The sequence below is a fragment of the Lagenorhynchus albirostris genome, chromosome 14 (assembly GCF_949774975.1).
Source record: "Lagenorhynchus albirostris chromosome 14, mLagAlb1.1, whole genome shotgun sequence".
Taxonomy (NCBI): Eukaryota; Metazoa; Chordata; class Mammalia; order Artiodactyla; family Delphinidae; genus Lagenorhynchus; species Lagenorhynchus albirostris.
This window is the reverse complement of record NC_083108.1, coordinates 26,610,713-26,637,024: the sequence shown is the minus strand read 5'-3', so window position 1 is coordinate 26,637,024 and position 26,312 is coordinate 26,610,713. Positions and strand designations below refer to the sequence as shown.

Below are 26,312 nucleotides of genomic sequence, written 5' to 3'. Positions count from 1 at the left end.
CAGGGAGTTGGGACACTTGCAGACACATCTAGGATATGCCTCTAAACCAGCTGTGTGGCGTTGGGTAAATCACTTCCCCTCTCTGGGCCTCTTTTTTCTCCTCCTAAAAATAATCTGAAAGAGGTGGTATCTAAAGTCCCACCCAGCACTTAAATACAATCCCCAAGTTTCCCTCAGTTTTTCCCACTTACTAACCAAGCCGGAACAATACTATGAATTAATGATCCACAAACAGGAGAAAGAAACTCTCCAAGGAAGTTAAAACCAAGCAGCACCTCCCTTTGATCAGCCAGCCCCTCCATTGCCTTCACAAGACCATCCTGGCCTTTCCTCTGCAGCCTCCACTCAGTCTTCCTTTTTCCTGAATCCCCAGCATCACTCATATGCACATCACTAGGCAGTTCAATGATTCCAAATGGTCTTGTGTGGTGTGTTTAGTGGCTACTGGGTGGAGAGGATTTTGGAATAAGGTTCACATCCTTCTTTGCCCCTCATTAGCCACCTTAGGTCCATCACTTTCCTGAGCCTTAGTTTCTTCATTTGTAAAATCAGCATTAAAAATGCAGTACACTTGTGACAGGGCTGAGAGAAGATATTGATGAGAATTTCAGAGAAAGCACTAGTACAGGGCCTGGCACACAGGAAGTGCCCAAGGCATGTCCATTTCCCTTCTTTCCCTTTCTCCTGCCGTTAAAGGGCAAGAGCTGCCAGTGGATGCCCAGGGAGTCAGAGACATGCTTACAGTCCCTCAGCTAGTTGATGGCAGAGCTGAGTCAGAGACGAATAACTCAGGAAGTTCTCCACCATCTGGATTGGCTGCCATCCTCCTTCTGCTGCTATTAGTAAACCTCTCCCCTACCACCCTGAGGATGAAGCCCATGCTGAATTCTGCTTGGACGTGGGGATGTCCCTGATCACCCATCTCTGCTGCAGACTCCATAGATTAACTATGTGTTTCTGATGCTTTGACATCTGGGGCCTTGCTGGCCCTGGAGAGACTGCTTCTCCTAGAACGAGTCAATTCCTAGAGATGGTAAACAGCCCATGAGCACACCTTTCATACGCAAACCAAGCAATCCAGAGCTTATACTCCACCACCACCACCACCTCCTCCTCTCACACTTAGGGCCACTTATCCCTCTGCCCTAATCACCCCAAGGCCAGCTGCCAAACAACTAGGGACAGCCGTCTGCCCCAGAGCCCACTGAAATTATTCACACTAGCCAATCTTAAGTCTGCATACCCTGTCGCATCCATTCCTTCCATATAGGCTTTGCCTATATGGCTCTTGCCCACTTTTCCCCTTCACTCCTCCTGCTTCTTGACCGACTCTGGTGCTTCCTGTGTGGTCCTACATGGCATGGTGTGCTTCCTGTTTCTAGAGATCTGTAAGTATAAAAACCTCTTCCTTCATGACAGTCATTTCCACGTCTGTGTGTCTTACCACACGTGATGATAACAAAACTCTGAAAACACTCCATGTGGTACCTCAGCCACGTCATCAAAATCACTCCAGGCCTGGGTCTAAAGCCTAGTTTTCCATCTGAAAAATGGAGCTAAGAGCCCTTGCTTCTTTCTCCAGCATATCTGCGCTATGCTTTGGGGAGGCTGTGCTGCTCCATCTCACTCTTTAAAGACGAATGACTTGAGGAAATAAGACTGCAAGAAGCATTGCCACACGGGTCACCCCTTGATTCTGCTTCTGACAGGAGGCCCAAGGACGGCATTCTGGAGGAAGCCATAGAAATCCCTTTTTGGTCTGGATACTGACCATCATGCAGACATCAGAAATGATGCTTAAGTTTTTGTGTGTAATGGGAAGATGCTCATGATAATGTTGAGTGAAAAAGGCAAGTTACAAAACTATGATCTCCAAAACGAATTATATATACATACGTGAACACATGGGAAAAGGGAAGGACTGTAACAAGATATTAATAGTACGTTTCTCCCATAATTCAAAAAGAGTCATGTACCACCATGTTCACTGTAGCTCTATTTATAATAGCCGGACATGGACGCAACCCAAGTGTCTATCAACAGATGAATGGATAAAGAAGATGTGGCACATGTATACAGTGGAATATTACTCAGCCATAAAAGAAACGAAATTGAGTTATTTGTAGTGAGGTGGATGGACCTAGAGACTATCATACAGAGTGAAGTAAGTCAGAAGGAGAAAAACAAATACCGTATGCTAACACATATATATGGAATCTAAAAAAAAAAAAATGGTTCTGAAGAACCTAGGGGCAGGACAGGAATAAAGACACAGATGTAGAGAATAGACTTGAGGACACAGGGAGGGGGAAGGGTAAGCTGGGACGAAGTGAGAGAGTGGCATGGACTAGTATATACTACCAAATGCAAAATAGCTAGTGGGAAGCAGCCGCATATCACAGGGAGATCAGCTCAGTGCTTTGTGACCACCTAGAGGGGTGGGATAGGGAGGGAGGGAGGGAGACGCAAGAGGGAGGAGATATGGGGATATATGTATATGTATAGCTGATTCACTTTGTTATAAGCAGAAACTAACACACCATTGTAAGGCAATTATACTCCAATAAAGATGTTTAAAAAAAATAGTAGGTTTCTCTGAGTAATGGGATTATGAATGATTCAAAAAACACTTTTCTATATTTTTATAAGCTTTCTCTTACTATTGGAAACCACTAAAGAAAGGCCCCTTTAAATCATGGATCTCTCTCTAAATATCTCAAGCTTTCCCTTGAGCTGTTATAAGACTGAGAGCAACAGTTTCTCCAACTTCCTCGACTCCATTAGCCTCTCAAGGTGACTTAGTCACTGTCTCTTCTTTCAATTCTGGAAAGACGATCTCTACCCACCTCAAAGGGGAGGGGCACCACATTCGGGCACCTCACAGGTATAAATAGTCCCAGCCGCTCAGATCAGGAGCCCAGCTCATCTCAGATGCCACTTGGCTTCTGGCAGCCAAGTCCAATGCTGGTGCCAGGCTGCATCCGTCCTGCCCCCGTCTCTGTGCCCTCGGGAGTGTGGGGGGCATAGCTGGGCAGCGCTGCTGCCTGATCAGCAGGCGAGGGCCCCTACTAAGCGAGAAGACAAATGAAGACGTGACCGCAACGGTTCTGAATATTGGTTCCCCTCCTCCCACGCAGGCTTGGGCTCCCGCTTGGAAGGTGAGGAGGCCTCGTTTCAGTATGCCCAGGATCCAGTGTGCAGAGTCTGGCTCTGTCATTCCTCCCAGCCCCTCCATATGAGCCTGCCCCACAGAGGGCTCCCCTGTTCACCTGATCCCACCTCCAGAGCTCCTTCAGGACCGCGGGACCTTCCTTAGGGGCCACAGTACTTTGAGACCCAGAAGCCACTGGTTGGTACAAGATGAAGCCCACGCATTCAGCTTTCTATCTAATACGCCGCTTCATCCCTAGATACTAATGCTGTTCAAGAAAACAGGAGCCCAGGGCAGTCCTTGTGTCATGCAAGAGCACACCTCTTGGACCTCCACCAGCCCCAGGAATAGGGAAGCTGCCCCAGCTCAGCAATATGAACCCCTGGGCCCCTGTCAAGCCTGGTGCAGAGTCTCAGAGAACCACAGAGTGGTTTATTTATCCCACACTGGGTAGGAACAGTGCGGGTATGGCATCTCTGTGTGAATTAGGAAAAAGCACCTTTTTCTCCACATGCCAGGCACATGGCCTGTCAAATGAGAGTGAGCTGGATTGCAACTCCACTTGGCTAGGTACTTTTGTGCAGTGCCCACCTGGCACAACTGTATGTGGTAGCCTGATACCAGATCCTTAACTTAGCCTCACTTAACCCTCCCAACAGCCCTAAAAGGCAGGCATTACTGCCCCGGTTTACACCAGAGACTCAGGCTACAAGAGGTAAAGTAACTTGCCCAGGGTCATTCAGCCAGTGGATGGAGGCACTAAAAAAGGAACCTCACACTTTCAAGAGCCCAGAACCCACGTCCTTAGTCACCTCAGTGCAGCCCGTCTCCCTGACCGGCATAAGCCACGGTCATTTGAGAGCTTCTCAGTAAGCAGCCCCCTCCCCTTCCCAAGGCCAACAGCCCTTCAGTGAGCTCAGTGCTATTTTAGAGCAGAACAGCTGCCATCTTGAGATACCATACTAAGCGTGAGGGCAAACACACAGAAATCAAGGTCTGAAAATTACAGCCTGACACACAAAGGACTGGAGTGTCTTCTCAGATAGATGCAAGGAGAGGCAAGAAGGGCTTGGCTGTTAACAATAGCAGGGCACAGCTGCCAGGACACACTGCCCCTCCTGGGTGGTGGAGGGACCTGACCCAGACCCCTGCATGGACCAGGGCCCTCTCTGGACCAGTGTCTCTTCATTTGTCCACAGGAATCCCCAGAGCTATTTTGAGAAATCAGAACTGAAAGCTACATAGCCTGACGCTCTGAGCGCAACCCTTGATTGTATTGTGATTCATCTGCTTCCATCGTGAACCTCAGTGGAGCGTTATTCCTGGCACAGGTTAGGGGGAGGGTCAGGGGCAAAGCCTCATGCTGACACTCCTCCTCCCCAGCCAGCAGCTCTGCAGGGCCCCAGATCCAATATCTAGCACATTCCCTGCAAGAGCACATACATGGCAGCCTTATTTTCTGGGCCAGACCAGGGAGCCCTAAGAAGCTCCCCTTTGGGGCTTCCCTGGTGGCGCAGTGGTTGAGAGTCCGCCTGCCGATGCGGGGGACACGGGTTCGTGCCCCGGTCCGGGAAGACCCCACATGCCGCGGAGCGGCTGGGCCCGTGAGCCAGGGCCGCTGAGCCTGCGCGTCCGGAGCCTGTGCTCCGCGACGGGAGAGGCCACAACAGTGAGAGGCCTGCGTATCGCAAAAAAAAAAAAAAAAAAGTGGGAAGGAGGAGAGGAAGGGATGAAAGACCCTAAAGATTGTCTTGCCTCTAGTGCTAATGACAATACTCGAAGAAGATATGCATGTAATCACCTACTTAGATCAATATGGCCATTTTAGTCCAGTCTAACAGCCAGGAGCTGAGGGCAGGAACAGGCGGTCTGAGAGGACTTGGCAAGGAGAAACGAGGGGACCCAACCCAAGCCAACCTTGGATGTCTGTCCACAGCCCAGAAAGAAGAATCCCTCCGTCGTGCGTGGCCCACTAGTGCTAGGGCTCAGAGTCACACTGCATGGGTGTGCTCCAGCTGCACCACCCACAACACCTGGAAGTGGGGGCTCAGCTCCTCCTCCGTAAAATGGGGGCAATGACGGCACCCACCTCAAAGCTCTGAGTGTGAGGATTAACTGCAGTAACACGTGTCAGGCGCCCAGCACCATGCCTGGCACACAGCCAGCCCCCGGTAGCACTTGACCACAGGCATCACCCATCCACATCCAAGCCAGTCTAGCCCCTCCATGGAAGCGCCTCTGACTTCACTAGGCTCCTGGAGCACTTGTAGCGCACAATTTATTCCTTAATTATACACTGTCTTGAAACAATTAGGGAGCAATTCAATATAGCATAACGAAGTGCTAAATTGAATTCAGTCTAGTTCCTTCCAGCTCTGAAATATGACGATTCCATACCCCATACTGCACAGTAGCTGCTAGGCACAACACAGACCTTGACCCAGAGAGAAAAGCTCTAGCCTTGACACTCACTTGGCCTGCTGTTCTACAGAGCGAAGAGGCTTTTGTGTCACCAGTTTGGGGCCTGCCCTTTACTCCTGTGGCTGGGGCCACCTTCCTCTGTAGAAAGTCCCCAGCACCCCAGTCAGAAGCCCAGCAGCACAGGGAAAACGCTGTCCCGGGAACAGACAGCTTGGGCGGGCGACAGTCTGGGCCAGCTCGGCCCTAGACCTCAGAGAGAAGTGTTCCTTGAGCTGTCTTTGCAAGCCATCTCCTGCCATCCATCTCGGACCAGGGGGCCAAGGCTGTGTGCACCCTGGGAGGAGGGGCTGAGGAGGCCAGCCAGCCAGGCCGCCTGTGGGCTGTGTCTGAAGCTATCATGTCCGGAGGGCCCTGAAGTTGCATGCACAGGCAGTCCAGCCCAGTTCCCCAGGGTAGGAGGCTCCTCGAGGTCTGGAGAATTCCCGAGCAAACACAGAGTGGTTCGTGTGCACTTGCTGGAGAGTTCTCTGCCTGCGTAATGATAGAAATAGCCCTCTGTGCAGACACATCTTAGAGTGAACACAGAGTGAAAGGGGCTATCAGGGAAGGCTTCAAGGAGGAGGCCTAGTGGGAAGTGGATCCTGGCAGGAGGACAAGGGCTGGGATATGGAACAGGATCCATTTGGCAGAAGTTGAGTGAAGCCTTTTGAGCTGTGGCTACAAGCCAGGCTGTGAGTCAGCCCCTTGGGGACTCCTGCCTCAGCTGTCCTCAGCCCTTGTGACTGGGGGACCTTTCCTTGGGATGTCCTGAGGCAGCGGAGGCAACACTGCCTATCCACTTTGCAGGACAGACGTGTGCTGTGCCTCCCCTTGCCCTCCAGGTGGTCACTGGTCTTGCAGGCAGCTGGCCAGGCTGGAGAAGTCAAAGCAGTGGGCTGACAGGACAAGTGTCCTCCCTCCCCTTCCCCTCCCCTATCTACCCTTTCCAGAATCACCATGCGCCGTGGTGGGGGTGGTTTGGGGGGGTGTAGTTCTCAGTCAGTTATTGCAAAAGTACATCATCTGCCTTCATTGCCTTCTATTTTCCTACATACCCCTCCTCCACTATCAGCTTCCCCTTTCCCACCCTGCCACCCAGAACTCTCAGACTTCCTTACTACCTGCTCTTCTCAAGAGAAAAAATTCTCTGGTCATTCCAAACTGTGAATGAGTTTTTGATTCCAAAGTGTTTCCCTTCCCCAGGGATTAATTTTCAAAGACAGTGCCAGAAGACAAGGTTTAATCCAAAGGAATAAATCTCTAAGGGAGAATTCCAGGACACTGACATTGAAGTTTGCGTTCTTAACAAAAGTCTTTACTATGTTCTTGCTTAATGCATTCTTTTATTCAATTAACATTTGTTGAGCCTGTGCCATGCTGGGTGCTAAAAATTCAAAGATGGAGAAGCACCATCACTGTCTAGGTTGGGAGACAGAAACATAAACACATAATTTGAACATGATGAGAGCTGTCTTCAAAGACCTTCCTGCTTGTTCAAAGCACCCACTTAAATAGAAGCATTGGCTGATTAACAATTATTCCTATCTGTTCACTAAAGCAGTTCTCCTAGGGACGCTTATTGGATGCTTTTAGATCTAGACTTGAAATCAATAAAGCCATATGTCAATGTATATTTTGTAACTCATACACTTTCCAGTTGGGTCTGGACTTCCCCCAGCTTATGTCCAAAGTGAAGACGTGGCCACAGCCTTTATGAGCACCATCTGGCCTGGATTTCCTTTGCGGTCCTGTTCGGAGTGCTCCAGATGGATCATTTGGACCTGCTTCTTCTTGTGGCTCCTGGTTGAGTATTCAACTTATGAGTCATTGCTTTTTTTGCCTCTCTTTATCCTCTGTTATAAATGGTGCCTCCTCACTTCCCTTCCAACAGTGTTAATAAAAAATGACATCAGGTGCGCCACGCTTCAACATAGCACACAGCTACGGATAGCAAAATACGGCATACGCTGAATTATTCAGTAGGTGAACAATACCACAAAGCTCATCCCGTATTGCAGGCACAGAGAGCTGTCCGCTGGGATGATGCACTTTCACTCCGCAGAGCGCTTTTCACGGTGTCATTAGGTCCTCCCCCAAGCCCTGCACGTCTGCTGCCAGGAGCTGTCCTGCCCATTTTAAAGAAGGCAGAAGCTGCTCCCACGCCAAGGAAAAGAATCACCAACATACAGGTCAGTTCTACTTACATTAACCATTATTTTCTACACGTGTGAAACACATACCATGTTTCCTCACATATGTGGGGAGTTTGGGGGTCAACTGGAAATTGGGGTATGAGTTGGAAGTGTCCCAGAAGAACTTGGAATGTGTGGCCATCACATTTATTCAGTGGCTAAGGGAGCTCTTGGTCAAATGGCGGCTCTCTGGAAGGAAATCAACTCAATTGGTAACAATGTTGAATAAAGGGCACCTGACAGATGCCAGAGGTGTCTCTGGCCCTGAGGGACCCCAGGAGACAGGGAAGGGAAGGCTGGCCTGAGTTGCTGATAGAGGGAGAGAGGATAAAGGGGAAGGGAGATGAGAGGGAGGAGGAGAGAGGCAGAACACAGGGGCTGAGAAAGAAAAGTGGACAAAGAACGGGTGACAGGAAGAAAGGGAGAGGAGAGACTAGGTGGGGTGAGATAGGTAGAGAAATTAGAGACAAGATTGCAGGAAAAGGACAGAGAGAACAAAGCCGCTGGCAGGAGGAAAAGTTAGAATTCGTGCAGCACCTGCCCAGGACATCTACCCAGAATGGCCTCCAGGGGCCTGCTCTGTCTTGCTCAGTTTGTTAGCACCTTCTGGCCAAAACCTCTCGGTGAGCCCTTCAAGGAGTCCTTCCCAGGGAGACACCTGAAGACTTATCTAGACCACCCCCCACCTGTGCGGGCAGATCACACAGCAGAAGGACCAACACTGGAGGCTCAACATACGGAACAGACAACTCTGGACTTGTCACTCTCACTGGGTGACATCCCAGGGGCCAAGCGGCTGGCCAGGGCTCCCACCACGCATATGTAGAAAGAACTGGGCTTCTAAAAGGCCAGAATAAGACCTTGATCCCAGGCCACGGCCTGAGGCCACCACCACAGCCCAGGGCCGGCCTGTGGACACCTTCCCAAACAGCTGCCGACACCGGAGCCACATCTTTTCTTTTTCAAAGCATTGAACAAAATCAGATGTATTGAGGTCCCTGAAAAACATGCTACTTCTCCTCTGCAGGATCGATTTGACGTTTTGGTGTCGAAATTAACAGCAATGAAAACTCAGGCCTCTTTCCCAGGGAAACTGATCTGAAAGTTAGCCCATACTTATAAATGCAAAAATTAAAGAAACAAACAACTTAGCCGCAGGAAACCCTTAGCTGGGAAGTTCCAGCCACACCCAGCTCCAAGCAGAGAGAGCATCCCGTCTTATCAGAAAAATTCCCCGCAATGCTCCCCCCTGCCCCTCGCAATGAGTGTGCCCTGCCTGAGAGTATTCCATTTTCATTCATTCTACAAATAGTTTCTAAATTCCTACTCCGGAATATACAGAGTGCCCTTAATGACTTATTTAACTCCAAACACTACAGCCGATCAAGAAGAAATAACCACGTGGTGGTAGAATGTCAATTCTCAGCATCGTATCTTTTTTTTTTTAATAAATTTATTTATTTATTTTTGGCTGTGTTGGGTCTTCGTTGCTGCGTGCGGGCTTTCTCTAGTTGTGGCGAGCGGGGGCTACTCTTCGTTGCAGTGCGCGGGCTTCTCATTGGGGTGGCTTCTCTTGTTGCGGAGCACAGGGTCTAGGCACGTGGGCTTCAGTAGTTGCGGCACGCAGGCTCAGTAATTGTGGCTCACAGGCTCTAGAGCACAGGCTCAGTAGTTGGGGCGCACGGGCTTAGTTGCTCCACAGCATGTGGGGTCTTCCCGGACCAGGGCTCCAACCCGTGTCCCCTGCATTGGCAGGCGGATTCTCAACCACTGTGCCACCAGGGAAGCCCTCAGCATCGTATCTTGATGAAAACGTTCTTCCCCAGCCAAGGTCAGCCTCACAGATGGGCAGAGTAGGGATGGCCTGTCCAGTGGGATTGCAGAGGAACAGGGAGCCCACGACACTCACCCACCCTGATTTCACCCCCCACAAACCTACACACACCCGTGGCCTGGTATCCGGAAGCCTTGCAGCAGGGGTGGAATGTTGCCCCCATCTCAAATGGAGGCTGGAGACCCAGACTCCCTCTCCAGCCCTCATCCCAGCCCCCACCCCAAAAGAGAGGGCCCCAGGAGTCCCTTCTTTGTTCTGGCTGGGTTCTAGCCCTCACCTCTCCTGTCAAAGCAGACAAGGCAAGATCCCAAAGTGAGCTCTGGGCCACTGTGCTGAGGCTGCTTCTTCCCTGAGGGCAGCCCTGGGGGGTAGGCCATGGGGCAGGGGATGCAGGGTCACCCTGGGATGAGCTTCCCTGGTCGTTCGCCGGGGTCTGTACCTGGAGCTGGAGTCACTGCCACTCTGCACTGCTGGGTCGTCCATGACATTAAAGAGCCCCGTCCAATTGGCCAGCTGGTCACCACTCTGCCAACCAAACTGGAGACCTCTGGCAAGAGAACGAGGCAGTCGGTACTCATGCTCACGTGCTGGGTAAGCCCATCACCAGACAGTCACATTCTGGCGTGTGCCACGTGACACCTTGCCTTGATCACGCCTAGTGGAGACGAGTGGGATGTCCACCCAGGAGGATGACGGTAATAGATCACGGCCCTTTACGGTGTTCTCTGCTCGTCTACATCCGTGCCCTTACTTCACCTCTACGGGCAGGGCAGGGTTACACATTATACACGCAGGGAACCTGAGGCTTAGCGAGATCAAGGTCGCAGAGCTCCCCTACCCCATCTGGTGCGCCCTTCAATTCCGCCTCCAGAGACTCACACCAGAAGAGCTCCAGCTCGCCAGCTCTTTGCCTTCCCCAGAGGCCCCACACACGGCAAAGCTTTTAATGAAATCTAGTTTTCCAACTCATAAGGACACACCTCCTGGTTTAAGATGATGGACTCAACACACATGGTTCCCTTTGCTCCCTCCCCCAACCTGACTGAAAGGACAGCAAAGGCATTAACAAGGGCATGAGCATGGATGGAGAGGAGTAGCAGGGGCCGCGACAACATTTTGGAAGATGCAAAGCAGATGAGTAATTGCCTTAGGCCAGAGACAGTGGAGCCCTGACCGCCTATAAGAAGTAAATCTATTCTCCGTGCAGGCTGCGGGAAGGCTCGGGAATTCACTGCACCGCCGGGGCCACTGAAGGTGGGGTTGCAGAATGGAGCCCCCCACAGAAGAGTTGCTTCAGGTTTATAAGGAGCGTTAAACACTCCCCACCTCCACACACTCAAGTCCCCTGCCTTAAGCCCAAGCAGTCCGGGCCTTCTGCCTGCCCACCCTGCAGACGGCAGTCTTCATATACCGAGATACTAGGTTAAAAACAGCTGGGCTGACCTGGAAGTCAGCTTACTGAGCACGCCCGGCCCCAGCCACCCTGCCCCCAAAGGTCTGGGCATGGATGGGTTTCCCGGAGGGAACCTGACCAAGTCAAAAGAGAAGGCTACAGAGGAAAGGGCTGCCGCCGCCCCATCAGTCTGGCACTGCTGGCATTTGGGGCTGTGCAGTCCTTGCTGTGGGACTGTCCTGTGATCCTCTGGTGAGCAGCACCCCTGGTCTCTACTCTCTGAGGCCAGCAGGTCCTCATCCTCCACCCTTCTGCTGTGATGACCAAAACTGTCTCCAGACGTCGCCAAGTGTCCCCTGTTGAGACAATCAACCCCGTTAAGAACCACTGCCCACAACACGGAGCTTCAGTGCACCTTCTAGAGACTGGCTTGCCCTTAAATGTGAATTTTAAAGTCCCATTAAAGACCCTGGTACGTGGGGTAAACTTTAACTTTTAAGTAGAGAATAAAGCAAGCAAAAATAAAACCGTTAACCCCCTAAAAATAAAGCCCTCTAATAGAGTCTCTACACTAAGGGAAATGGGGCAGCGACAGTGGTGGAAGCTGGGCTCTGGTCCACCCAGATCGGCCACTAATGAGCTGAGTGACCTCAGTGAAGTCTCTACATCTCTCTAGGCCTCTATTCTCATCTTGCAAGTCGGGAGAACTGTCTCGATGTCTCCAAAGTTCTTGACCGAAAGTTTTATAGGGCTGAGCTGTGTCCTCAATGGCAGGGCCAGGTCACCTCCCGCCTGCGAGTCTGCCCCATTTCCAGCCAGACGCTGGGCGGAGGACGCCCTTGGGGCCCCATGAGCAGAAGGCCACACACATGAGGTGCTCAATCGATGCTTTTGCCAAGTGACTCGGATTCTCTTCTCACACTCTCCAGCCTCCTCGGCAGAGCGGAGCTGACCTGGGAGAGGAATAGGCACAACTCACAGGACAGAGCCCAAAGCCACAGCAAAATGCCCGTCCAGTTCTTAGTGTTCAGGGAACGGCAGCGTTCCACTTGGTTCTGGCTCAAGTTCTTTATATATTTATCTATTCATAACATAAATATTATATACGTACAATATATAAATCTATCTTATATGCATTTATAAATATATTATAAACATCTATAATATAAATACCTTTATTTATTTATCTGTTATGTTTCCTTTCAAAGAGATATTTCGAGGTAATATTGCAAGCTATTTCTTAGAGAGAATTTGGGTTTGGTTTATCAAGAAGGGAAACATTTACTGAGCACCTACAGTGAACCAGGCCCTTCACATACATTAGCTCTATTCCAACAACAGGCTAATGTGGCAAGTCCCATTTTCTGCACTTATAGGTGATGACATGTGCAGCTCAGAGAGGTTTAGTAACTTGCCCAAGGCCACAAGGCTAACAAGTGGCCAACCTAAGGTTTAAACCCAGCACTTTCTGGCTTTCTGACTGTAAAAACTTTTATTCCTAAAAGCTTGTACCAGACTGTCTATAGGCCAAGAAAAGAGTAGTATTTCCACCTGCAATTTTGAAAATTAGCTGGTTCACAAGCATATTCAAGCAATTCCCAGCCCAGCACTCAGCTAGGAAACTCACAGGCTCCTTAGAGAGAGTCCGGCCAGAGAGACTCATGTCCACCGAGTGCACGAGGGGTGACCCAGAAGCACTCTCACTCTCCCACCCAAACTGGCCCCTGTGAGAGCCGGATGTCCCTTCACAAGACAGTCCTCCCAGGGTCATAGAAGTGACAGACTACTAAGAAGACATCAATTATTACAATATTTAGCAGGAACTATGACACAGAAAGGTGTGCATAATAAATTCAGTGAAAAATGTAAGTTATAAAAGGGGATATGCATTAATGATCCCATTTTTGTAGGGTTTTAAACCATAAAGCTTGTTATCTTTGAAAGGAGGATTCAGGTTTATTCCTTCTTTCAGTTTAGCAACATTTTCTAATGTATCTCCAAAAAACCTGATTGTGTAAGTTTCAAAACCAATATATTTTACACAGTAATTTGAATTCTATTCCTGAGCTAAGTGTAAGAATTGTCCATTATTAGCCAACGAAACACCAGTGAGGAAAGGGTACGTGGAGATATGAAGGAGGATAACAAAGGAAAAAGAAGCTTTATTCACTCATTCATTCATTCAACAAAAATCTATTGAGCATCTACTCTGTGCCAGCAACTGTGCCGGGGCCTGGGTCAGGACCCCAAGGTGAGCAAACTCATGTTTTCTCAATGCTTACCCTACAGCTCCGGTGATTACACAAACACACATGAAAATATTAGCAAACAAGATAAAAAATATTAGCAATCAAGTGCTACAAAGGGTGCTCTGTTTTTTATGTCTAATTTATTTTAAAAGAGAGGAAAAGATTTGAAATACATAGGGCAGAATGTTAACATTTGTTAACATTGATAATTCACAGTCGTGACTACATGGTTGTTTGTCACATTGTTCTCCATCTTCTTCTCCATTTGTTCATGATAAAAATGTGTTAAAATAATTTTTAAAACCAAAGCGCAGAACTGAAATCACTAACAGGACTTGGAGTCGGTGCAGGGAACTTCCTGGGCTGTGGCAGCCTCAAGAAATCTTTGCACCTTCCTGGTGAAACTAACATTAAACGTTGTCTTAAACCTGGGGAAATGCGACATGTAAAGAATTATTTAAACTGAGTTATTCAAGACTGGATTCAGATATTTTAAGGCCCTGAGCACTGAAAAGCTTAGGGTGCCACTTCACACCTTGTACTTACTTAAAAGTTCTGTGACTGTTAAAATTCAAATAGCTCTGGTCTAGACTTTCTGATTATGAAATCTGTGATAGGCTCACTAAGGCTCAGCTTTACTCTGTTGTCGCTGACGACAGCCCAGCTTAGCTAGGTCTCCTGCTGTGTAACCCACAGTCATGTCTGTCAACCCCTGACTCTCATGGCAGTAATTCCTGCAGCCGTCGGAGGGTAGCAAAAGCAGCCCAGGCTTCCCACAGTCAACTACCAGGGGGAGTTTCAGGGCAAAAGACAAAATTATACATTGGAGAAGCAATTTAAAAACAGACAGACGTGCCCATGAGAGTAGCATTATCTCCATTGATAATATCTTCCAAAAATTATGAAGGGTTACTAAGATGTATGGCAGTGAGTTAAAAAATATATGTTCCAGGGCTTCCCTGGTGGCGCAGTGGTTGAGAGTCTGCCTGCCGTTGCAGGGGACACGGGTTCGTGCCCCAGTCCGGGAAGATCCCACATGCCGCGGAGTGGCTGGGCCTGTGAGCCATGGCCGCTGAGCCTGCACGTTCAGAGCCTGTGCTCCACAACGGGAGAGGCCACAACAGTGAGAGGCCCGCGTACCGAAAAAAAAAAAAAAAATTATGTTCCAGGGGATTCCTGGCAGTCCAGTGGTTAGGACTTTGCGCTTTCACGGCTGGGGCCCCAGGTTCAATCCCTGGTTGGGGAACTAAGATCCCACAAGCTGTACAGCACAGCCAAATATATATATATATATATATATATATATATATATATATATGTTCCAGGCACCGTGATAGATTTTTCTTATTTTGAACCCTCTCAACAGCTTGGAGGTAGGTATTATTATCCCCCCATTTCACAAATGAGGAAATTGAGGCTCATAAGATTAGATTCATAATCTGCCCAGAACCTGGAAGGAGCAGAGAAAGTATTCAAGTCCATGTCTGATCCCAAGGCCCTTGCTTCTTCCTCCCCTTTTGTCCCCATGCTTTTTACACACACACACACACACACACACACACACACACACACACACACGACTTTTCTAATATCCAATATTCTACAAAAAGATTTTATTGAAGTATAGTTGATGTACAATGTTATTACATAAGTTTCAGGTGTACAACATAGTGATTCACCATTTTTAAAGGTTATATTCCATTTACAGTTATTATAAAATATTGGCTGTATTCCCTGTGTTGTACAATATACCCTTGTAGCTTATTTTAAACATAATAGTTTGTACCTCTTAATCCCCTACCCCGATCTTGCCTCTCCTCTCATCCCCTCCCCACTGGTAACCACTAGTTTGTCCTCTATATCTGTGAGTCTATTTTTGTTTTGTTATATTCACTAGTTTGTTTTATTTTTTAGCTTCCACATATAAGTGATATCATACAGTATCTGTCATTATCTAATTTTTTAACTATTTATAAATTTATATTATGATTATTATTTTAAGTATTAGAGCTGCTGCCTTTGCCGTCAATCATTTAGTGATAATATTTTTATATAAAACAAACCATAGACTATAGTAAAACGAAGGAGTTTGCTTAAATACTCTCTGAGATCCTCCCCCATTTTGATGGGAGACCCAGAGTCACAGACTTCTAACCTGGGACTTCAGCACTGAAGGAGGCCAGTGGAGATGGCTTATGGGAACGGGGGTGTGGTGCCTCCATAGCGCTCCATTCACAGTGTGTGGGTAACTGCACCACCTGCCTTTGCATACAGCAGGCCCTGGGGCCAAGTGTCAGGAAATGCCGCCTCAGATGTCGGAATCACCAGGGACGTTGAGCCAAAACAGGCTGAATCCGTGGGGTGCAGGGCACTGGGCACTGTGGACACTTGGGTTTCCTTGGGAAATCGCACCCCTGATGCCAGAGCCCAGGACTCCAGGCGCTGAGTGCCCAACCCAGTGGGGCACTGGGCCTGCAGCCCAGATCACACAAAGTCTGGCCGGGTGCCTCCGGATGAAATGGCATCTGCATCCTGTCCTCACAAGCCACCTCCAAGGAAGGCCGTGCCTCCTCGGGCTCTGCAGGGGGAGACTGAAGCCACTGTCATTTCTACATTCCCCAGGTCAGTAGAGGATGGGAGGGCACCAACCTCCGAGCCTCATCTCCAGTCTTCACGTACTCCTATGCTCCCTCAGAGCCGGCTCCCTGAGAACCATGCCAGCAGCACCCCTCCTCTGTTCCAGAACCTTCCAAGAAGCCCCATCGCCAAAGGACAAGTTCCAAACCCTCAACTCAGGGGCCCTTCCAGCAACTGCCTGCAGCTTTGCCTGCAGCCTCGTGACCCACCATGGCATTTCAACTCTCACGCCTTTGCCCTTGGCATTCCCACTCACCCTCATCCCATCCCCCACTTACTTGAGTCCCACCCAAACTTCCAAGTCCAGCTGAAGTGCCTTCTCCTCCCTGAGCCCCCGGCCCAGTCAGCATAAGCCGCTCGGCACCACACATTCTGCCGAGTCACGGGTCCCCTTTGCCTACCTCTCTGCGTGTCGTCCCCACATGCTTGTAGTCCTTTCTAGAGTAGAGACGTGTATATAAACCTGATGTAAAATTGTCTGACCCAAGATCCCTTAAGCAAGCAGAGCGGGGAACAGGGGCTGACTCGGGTACCTTTAGGTTCTAGAACTCCAGGATCCTGAATCCCACCCTCTCCAGGGTCCCTCTTGAGGAAAATTAGAGCAGGAGGTTTGCACGTCCCAGGAAAGAGGAAGAAACAAGGTAGGGTGGGGGGACACACCCCAGATGGCTCACTGGGTCCAGCCCTCCTGGGGTGGGTAGAGGGGTTGTAGACACAGAGGTGTTTCTAAACTCTCACCCTCCCAGGCAGGGAGAGGCTGGATTTGAAGGGCAACTGGCTAGGGGGCCTGAACTGGCCTGGGGTGGGGTGTGAGGGTACCAGAAAAGCAGAGAAGAGGAGGCAGGGCCAGGGCTCGGCCACGTGCCACGTGCAGTGCTCACCTCAGAAACTGGCAGTTCTCAGACACTGGAATGGCCCAGCTGCGGGCCAGCCTTTGGTGGGATTTCAGGCGGCAGCAGCAATTTGATGAGGGAAACATTCCTGGATGAGAAGGCGCTCCCTCCCAGTCACACGTGCCTGCAGCTGCCTCATTCCTGCCTCCAAAGATTCCCAGATAGAGATACCCCCGGAGCTCACCCGCTTTTGCTAACTATGTGACTCCTGGCATTTCACCTCTTGAAGCTTCAGTTTCCTCGCCTGTCAAAGGGGAGCAATAAACCTCGACCTAAGGATATAAACAGTCCACAGAAGCAGATATATAAATTCTAATGTGTAAGAGCTTAAATCTAATAACATACAACTTAAATGCATGTAACTCAGTGTTCAATTCCAGAGAAGACAAGAAAGCTGTTGGAGGACTAGGTGAGAAGGAGTCTTACTTTCCACATCCATACTCTTTTGTGCTTTTTGAATCTTACACATGCAAAATCAAGGTAAATTGTGGTGTGGGTTTAATCTCACTAGTAACCAAAGACTTGCAAATGAAAGTTATGCAATTCTTTTTTTTTTAACCTATCAAGTTGACAAAATACATGTAATGTTAATACCTAGGGCTGGTCATTGGTGTCAATCACCTTTCAGGACGAGAATTTGGGAATATGTATCAGAGGGTATAAGAATGTTTATACCTTCAGTCCCAATGATAACCCTTCCAGGATCCTCGGGAAATGATTGAACTTTGATCTGATGAAATAAAATTTATATTTTAAGGCAGGACAAGAAAAATTAAACAAAAAATTCTCTCTCTGTGTGTGTTTGGGCCTTCTCCCTCCCTAATGTGCAGGGCGCAGCTGCATTAATGTGCAGAGCTCCTCAAAGATGGGAGTGCCTGCTCAACCATAAAGAGCAATTTTTTTTTCTTTCTGCTGAAGCTAGCAGTGTAACTTCTTAAAAGAACAGTGTTCTTTCCCACTTCTGTAGGCGGTCATGGTGACTTGCTGTTCGCTTTGTATGTGTTTACGTGGACTTTATGTAAAATACCAGTATGTCATTTTGATGTACAAACCTTTGTCTCAAAAACGTATATGACTGGGCTTCCCTGGTGGCGCAGTGGTTGAGAGTCCACCTGCCGATGCAGGGGACATGGGTTTGTGTCCCAGTCTGGGAGGATCCCATATGCTGTGGAGCGGCTGGGCCCGTGAGCCATGGCCGCTGAGCCTGCGCGTCCAGAGCCTGTACTCCGCAACGGGAGGGGCCACAACAGTGAGAGGCCCGCGCACCGCAAAACAAACAAACAAACAAAAAAAAACGTATATGACTGTGCCTTCGACTTCTAACAGGTGGAACAGTTCCCAGAGCTTTCTTAGAATCTGCTTCCCTGGTTATAATCTTCAGTTTGCCTCAAATAAAATTCCCTTTTTTTCTTCTTAACTTGATAGTTAATTAAATTTTTGTCGACAGATCAGAGGGCTTCGAACCAGACACACAGTTGTCTGGAATCTTTTATTAATCAGGAAACATCCTAAATACCCAACATTGGGGAAAGGCTAAGGAACTGTGGTGATAAATGACAGGTGGCCATGTGGCCCCCAAAACATCATATCTATGAAGTCATTTTAAACGGCGCAGGGAAATCATTAACTTTAAGTAAAAAATAAATAAATAAATAGAATATATGTGTAAGTTCATTTCTTTTAAAAAAATGCTCAGAGGAGAGCCTAGGAGAAAACATTCCCTAAAGCTAATACGTCTCTGAATGTGGTATGATGAGGGATTTTTTCCCCACTTATTTATACTTTTCTGTCCTTTCCATAAGCTCTAAAACAAACATGTATTATTTCTATAATCACATTAAAAAAGTAGAAACAATGCAAACTCAGAGCAATACAATAATAATGATAATAATAATAAATAACTATCATCGCAGACAACTTTATAGACCTTTGGAAGCACTTAGTAGGTCCTTAGTAAATGATGCTTGGACTTTCTCAAGTAAGAAAAAGCAGATGCAAAAGCCTTCTGGTAACTCTTTCACGTTGCACAAACAGGAGGGATGGTGAGGAGGACAGCTGGTATTCACACAGAAAGGAAAAATGGGGAAAACCAAGCAGGGGAAGTTTTTTCATGCTGAGATTTGAGAGGAGGAGCTGCTCCAGAGAGTTTTATGCTTTTCTCCTGAGTAACTGCTGCCATCCAAGCCCCTCAGGGGCCAGTGACCTGCTGTGTGGGTCACTCAGACTGTGGCCCCTGTCCTCCCCCGGCATCATCAGGAGAGCCCAGGCCCCTGTGAGGATGGGGACCTAGGGATCAGCAGCTGGAAGTGGCTGTAGCAGTTGAGTTAAAAGCCCTTCTTGACTCAGGTCTTGACCAAGAACAGACCCAAATCCACCTCTTTTCCTTGAGTCAACTTAGTCTCAAGCTGGTGGGCCACCAAGAACATGGTGCCCTTAGCCCCCTGAGGGACCCCGTGCTGGTCAGAAGGGCCACTCTCATCCCCTGACATTGATCTCTAAAGCGGGGGATGGTCCCATAATGCCTTTACTCTCCCTTAACCAATCATCATCTTCACTCTCCTTGGGCCATTTCACCTGTAACACACCTTGGATAAAACATCCAATAAAAATCCAACTGTACATCAATACTTGTGCTTCACTTCCACCAGTGAGCGGGCAAGTCTCCCGGAAGGCAGACAGTGAATGAAGTGAATGAGTGAAGCAGAGGCAGCAGGAACTGGGATTCTTATGCTACCCCTGCCTGGGTAGGTGTCCTGAGCCCCAGCCCGCTGCTGCCATATGAGAAGACAGGCCCTGTGTTGCCATTTTCTTCATTCTTCCAAGAGATGCTGGAAACCCAGACTTTTATTTTTAATTTCCCAACTTAAATGCTGTGCAGACCAAATACCCCCTGCTGAGGGCTGCACGCAGCCTGGGGACCCCCAGTGACGGCCCCTGACTTATATCCTTTTACTCGATGCTGCCCCTAGTCCTAGGAGGGAGACAGAGTGGGCATCATCCTTCCCAGCTGAGGAAACTGAGGCCGACAGTGGGAGTTACCTCTCAGCCAGCTGGAGGCAAAGCTAGGCCTGGAATTCAGGAGACTGGCCTCCCAGTTCAGCCACCAAAGTGCGGGATCTTATGCCAGGAGTCAGCACACCTTGGGGTCTTCCATCTCGGGGGCTGGGTCAGCGACCCTCAGCCTTTGCCTCCTGCACAACAGACGGCCTCATCATCACAGAAGGCACCCACAGAGGAAGCCCAGGGGTATGCAGCTCCAAAGCCCTGCCTGCAACCGTCCTTTCCCTCCCACTGGACAAAGCATATACTAGGAATGCAAATTACTGAGCTGCTGTTATGACAAGATAACCTCGAGTCGGCTCTATTCGCAAAGAATAATAGAAGAAGAAAATCATTCACAAAACATCAGTACTTAACTTTCCTGGGAGGCTAACCTATTGAACTATTCATTTGTATTTTCCTTCCTCCAGTCCAAGAAGGTAGCTTGGCTTTTTCAACCTCTTACTTTAGGACCATGTGGGTTGTGGAGGCTGAAAGCTTCCCAGCTCACCGAAGAAACTGTGCAAGGCCAACCTGGAAGGCAGCGGGAGGCCCTTCAAGTCTGGGGATGGGTGGGTGGGACCATGGCTGAGCAGGAAGTTCCTCAAGCCCAGAAAGCCCATGATGGTGGTCTGGAGTTCCTCCCCATTGTCCCCTTCTAAATGGACAGCAGGGCCTCAAAAGGACGGCTGCTTGGGGCACTTTGGGAGGCTTGACCCAGGGTTCCAGAAGCCTCCAGGGAGCAGAAGTGGACTGGCTGAGGCCGGGATGGCCCGGGGAGCCCCCCAGCTGTTTTGTTCCACACAAGCCTCCAGGACCTTCACACTACCCTGTGGCGGGGTGGAGGGAAGGCACCTCAATAATGATAGACTAAGTTTCCCACCAGCTGGTGGATACAGTTTAGTCTTTTTTTATTTTTAATTAAAAGAAAATGAGGAGGGCTTCCCTGGTGGCACAGTGGTTGAGAGGCCGCCTGCCAATGCAGGGGACACGGGTTCGTGCCTTGGTCCGGGAGGATCCCACATGCCGCGGAGCGGCTGGGCCCGTGAGCCATGGCCGCTGAGCCCGCGCATCCGGAGCCTGTGTTCCGCAACGGGAGAGCCCACAACAGCGAGAGGCCCGCGTACCGCCAAAAAAAAAAGAGGAAATGAACCATTTCTTTCACACCAAGCTTGTCAAATAAAATGTATAACCACTCTTCTATAACTAATCAGCAAAGCACTTATGTTGTATCTCACAGCTGACATGTGTGTGTATGTATATATATACATATACATATATTATTTTATTATTCTATATTTGTTGAACAGCCATGCCAGGCTGGGGTTCAACAGTGAACAAACTAGCAAAGGCCCTGCCCCAGTGACACTTAATTTTGACCAGAGGGAGACAGATAAGCTAATAGGAGACACAACACCTAATGTGTCAAATGGTAAAAAGCGCTGAGGAAAAAATAAAGGGCGGCAAGGGGAGTAAGGAGTTTGGAGTGAGGAGATATTCCACACAGGGTGGTCTTCTCCCGGAGAAGGTGACATCTGAGCAGGATAAGAAGTAGGTGATGAGGAAGCGGGTGGATCGGGAAGAGAACGGTCCAGAAGAGGACTGGCACCTGCAGTGGCCTGAGGCGTGAGTCCAGTGGCTCGTTCTGGGGCTGGCAAGGGGTCCAGGGCAGGTGGCAGGTGAAGCAGCGCCACCTTTCTGCGGCCCCTCAAAGCCATCTAGGAGGGAGGTGACCAATGTCGTCTTCTGAGCAAAGATCTCAGCTGGGCCCCCAGGAGTCTGGGGGTTCGGCCTCCCCCCTCCGGGGTTTGCAGACTGCCCTCCTCCCCTCCCACAGTCCTCCAGTGTCCCCAGGTCCACAGAAGGAGCTGGGGTGGGTGCTCAGGAAGGCCCTCTCGGAGGAGGTGCAGGCCCTCCCCACCCAGCTCAGAGAAGGAGTGCCTGCCGGCTGGGAAGCCTTTGCAGGGGGATTAATGGGCATAATTACCAGGTTCCACGTACTCCCTCACCTGGTCTCCATCCTGACTCACTAGTGACTCACTTTACTTCCCAGACGGTAACATTACCCCCAAGAAGAACCTCAGGGGGAAAGGGAAGTGCATTCATTCCCCAGGGTTTGCCTGTGGAGCCTTTCACTGGGGGCAACAGAAAAGATGCTGCAGGTGAAGCATCCTGAGGACAGGAATGGGGGGGCGCTCCCCAGACTGACACCCCCACGCTCTCCACCCCCAGAGGGGAAAGAAGGCTGGGTGCAAGTGGTGGGCACTGGCATGGGTGGGGGTCCGCGGGCGAGTGGCAAAGGGCTGACCTCCTTGAAAGGCCCTTGGTGTCGGTGAGCCTCCTGGATGCCAAGGCCATCCATGGTTCTGCGGAAGCCTCTGGCTAAGGAGTGGCCCACAGGGAGTCCAAGTACAGCCAGTGCCAAGGTGAAGGGAGGGGAGGGTGCACACGGGGGCACCAGCCATAGGAGGGGTCCAGAGAGAGAAACCAGATGAGCTCCAGGCACAACTCTGGGGCAACCTCGCCCCACCCCAGCCTCTGCGTCACAGAGAAGCTGGGCTCCCCCCTGGCCAACCCCCAAACAGTCCTGCTCCGCTGCCTGGCGTTCCAGACCTCTACTGTCAGGGCCAGACCCAAAGAGTGGGTACCCTAAGCCATCCAAAAATGTTACAGCCCTTCCAACTACTCTTTGTCAAATCTTTGCTCAACATTTATTTCAAGGAGAGGGGCCGCTTTCAGGAGGAGCATGGGGTACCATGGGGGTGCGCACACCAGCCCTCCAGCTTCTTCCGGGACTCAGGCTGCAAACAGCACACCACAGAGAGCGGAGTGGGGGCCCCCTCCCTCCTTGGATGGCAGTGGAGTGATGGGGACATGGGGGAGGGTTCACTCACTCACCCAAGCATTCATTCCAACTACTCTCTCTGTCGAGAGCGCCCACTAATTCTATTTCCTCCATCCTGTGGCAGCCCCCAGATTCTCCGTGTGCAGGTGCCTCCGAGGTTAGCACCTCACACTGTTGGCCAGACCTGTGGAACCCAGTCCAGCTAAACTTCTCCAATCATTTCATTCCTGCCCCAGCCTTGCTTCCTCTTAGTTCCTTCGGCTGTTATGGGTTGAATTGTGTCTCCCTGCCCCCACCAGAAAATATCATATGTTGAAGTCCTAATCCCAGGGTGACCTTATTTGGAAATAGGGCTGTTGCAGATGTAATTAGTTAAATTAAGATGAGGTCACACTGGAGTATGGTGGACCCCTAATCCAATATGACCGGTGCGCTTATAAAGAAAGGGAAATTTGGACACAGACATGTGCACAGGGAGAAAACCTGTGTTAAGATGAAGGCAGAGATCTCCAGCCAAAAAATGCCCAAAATTACCAGCAAACCACCAGAAACTAGGGGAGAGGCATGGCCTGCAGACACCTTGATCTTAAACTTCAGCTTCCAGAACTGTATGACAATAACATTCTGTTGTTTAAGCCCCCAGACTGTGATACAGTCAGCCCTTCGCAATGGCAGTGTCCAAGTCCACGGTTGGTTGAAGCCATGAATGTGGAATCCGCAGATACAGAGGGCTGACTGTAAGGAAACTGAGCGTCTGTGGATTTGGGTATTTGTTTCTCCCAATAACCCCACCCTCTATGCATGGCATCACACACACACCTCCTGGCTTACCTGCCCCATTTCCATCCCTCCACAGTCCAGGGCCTCGGCAGGACCTGTGGGCCCCCTCAAAAGGTCTGGCAAAGCCCAACCTGTGACAAAAGCATCTAGGCCACCCACTCATACTACCTAAGACTAAACCGAGACCAGAGGGGCCATTGGCCTCAGAGCGCCAGGGAACACAGACAAATGTAAAAACCTTCAGTGACTTCCGTCACCTGCTCCTCCAGCCTCAGCACCCCAGCCTGTCCCCCAGAGTATCTCCAACCCCAGTCTCTGCAACCCACTAGTTCTCCAAAGCCCACATCAAGTCCCACCTCGCTACTCGCCATCCTGATTGCTGCCTCCTCTGAAACCTACAAGATTTATAGCCTTTGTCACACAATTCCAAATGTATTTATATACCATCTTACCTATTTTTCATGTTTGTCTCTTTCAGGGTTCTGTAAGTTCCTTAAGGACATGTAGCATACTTAATAATTCTTGAGTAACATCCCTTCTCGCCCAGCACAAAGCTGAATGAGTGTTTAATGGACATTCATTGACTGTAGGGCAAAAATTGGGGTATTCTCTTTGTATGCAGCTTTCATTCAACAATTAACGTCTGGCTCTGTGCTAGGTCCTGGGAATTCAGAGATGAATAAAATATCTCTTACAAGGGTTTCATAAGCTGTGCGGACTTACAGAAGTTACTCATCCTCTCTGAGTATTAAATGAGGAGGATTGGATCTGTTTAACAGGACTATGGTGAAGATTAAATGAGATAATCCTCATTTAGGATTATCTGCTTAAATTAGAGTCTGGCTCATGAACCTTTAATGAATATTAATAATTCATGTAATTACCTGATGAAACCATCACCTGTAGGTGTATGTATGTGGAGGCGGGGTGGTGTCCCTACACAGAGGGTTAAGAGCTAAATTTGAGAATTATTGGATGAGAGCCTATTAGATGAGAAGTGAATAGGCCTGGATAAGTCAAAGGGGAGAAACCAGATCCTCTAAGAGGTAAAATTTGCCTGGAAAGTACAAATATCAAAAAGAAAAAAACTAGAGAGAGAGGTGAGCAAGGGCGAGGAGTGAGAGGTTAGCTCTGCATCCCTGAGGGACATCTGGGGAAGGGACAGGAAGCTGATTAATACCCACCACCTAGTGCAAGCTGGGCACAGAGAGCCAGGGCCAGGACTAGAGGGAGGCAAGCAAGGCACCCAGGGCACAAAATCGAGGGCGGCCCCACCCTCCACCTTGTGCAAGCGCAGGGTCGACACCTGAGAGGGAGCCTCCTTAAACTTTGTCCCCTGGCCTCCCCCTAGTCCCAGCCCTACAGCAGGTGCCCCATCAAAACTTGCCCTGACCAGCAAAACTGTAGCAGTTCTGCCAGCGAAGCACAGACCCCAGGCGGTGGTCAGCTCAGCCCCTTCCTCCTCTCTAGGGCGCCCTCCAACTCCACCCTCTCCCCGCTAGGCACCGTCCCCCTCCAGAGCCACCCCCCGGTAGATCCTCCAGTCCCTGTGATCCCCACCTCCTGGGGCTGTGCCTGTCTCTCCAGGCAGTCAAACAGAGGGCTTTGCCCCTCGGTAGGGGGAGAGTTAGATCAGCGGTGAGAGCCTTCGAATGTGCACTTGAGATACAGCACGAAGTCAGGCTGTACTTTTCCTTGACCCAGTTTCATATCCTCAAGCTTCAGGCCTGCACCAGCCATACGCAGGCAGCCCAGATCTGCCCCCTTGAGGCACAGGAAAGAGGAAGGCTGGAGGGAAGACAGAGTGTAGAAGAGTCCTGTCTACACCAGACAGGACAAGGCAGGGCCAGCCTGGGCTCCTGCCTGCTGTGCAGTCACACAGAAGGCAACAGGACAGTGCTGGGCAGCCTGTGCTAAGTACACACAGCACAAGTGCTGTGAATTCAGGGCAGGGGAAGCGCACTGTGGGCTGAGAACAAACGGAGAAGCAGGATTTGGACTGGCACAGAGACAGTCGGGGAGGCATAGCAGGTGGGAACACAGTGTGGGTAAAGGCGCAGAGTCAGGACAGACGTGATGTGTATAAAAGACCCTTGGCTGGCAGGAGCGATGTTCTCCTTTAAGAGTAGGGCTTCAGGTGATCCTTTTGGGGCTTGCAAGGGGGGTTGTTCCGTCTTCACTAAAGGGGTGAGGTATAGTGGGCTCTTCAAGTTTTTGGAAAAGTCACTTTAATAAGCTTTGAGAACTCTATTCTTTCAAAAAATAGTGGGGCTTCAGGCACAGGCTGATCGTGGGGGTAAGACTTTTGTTTGGGGAGGGCGTAGGGGATGGAGACATTCAAGGACTTCTATTTCTGGCAAAATGGCAGACTGAAAAACCCTCTGTGGCAGGTGCCCCTTCAGGAATGAAGGATTTCTTCCCCACCTTCTGGGGGTGCCCAGAGTTGACAGCCCCCAGCTCTCAGTTCCCTCTGGGAATTGCCTCATGTAAGGAGAGGCAACTTGGTCAAGACCACCCTCTTCCAGAGGCAGCTGCATCCAATGACTGAAAATTCAACCCAGAGGTACAAAGGCCCAGCCTCCTCACCCTGAGGAAGGCTCAACTCAGGGAATCCTACAGGGTGGCTAAGGCCTTCTCTGGGACTGCACTGCAGCTCAGTTTCTCCCCCTGCTCAATCTTATTCCTTCTCCCTTCTTCAGGTGTTGATCCCAAGAGCACATCTTAATCAACCTTCTGCATTCTAGTCTCTGACAAAGAGTCTGCTTTCCAGGGAACCCAACCTGTAACATCTCCCAGTACAAAACACTAAAATACAACTAAAATATACATAATATGTGTA

At 49.7% G+C, this 26,312-nt stretch overlaps 1 protein-coding gene across 4 annotated transcripts in view; it reads right to left on the bottom strand.

The window, feature by feature from the left end:
* Positions 1 to 26,312, bottom strand: part of ST8SIA5 (ST8 alpha-N-acetyl-neuraminide alpha-2,8-sialyltransferase 5) — a 119,990-nt gene that overhangs the window by 24,947 nt on the left and 68,731 nt on the right. For 2 of the 4 annotated variants that reach the window (XM_060170431.1, XM_060170429.1), the window contains exon 2: positions 10,077 to 10,184. The exons of the other annotated variants lie outside the window; for them this stretch is intronic. In XM_060170431.1, coding sequence (XP_060026414.1) covers positions 10,077 to 10,120 — 44 coding nt within the window. In that variant the 5' untranslated portion in view covers positions 10,121 to 10,184. The remainder of the gene's footprint in view (positions 1 to 10,076; positions 10,185 to 26,312) is intronic. 4 annotated transcript variants of the gene reach the window in all.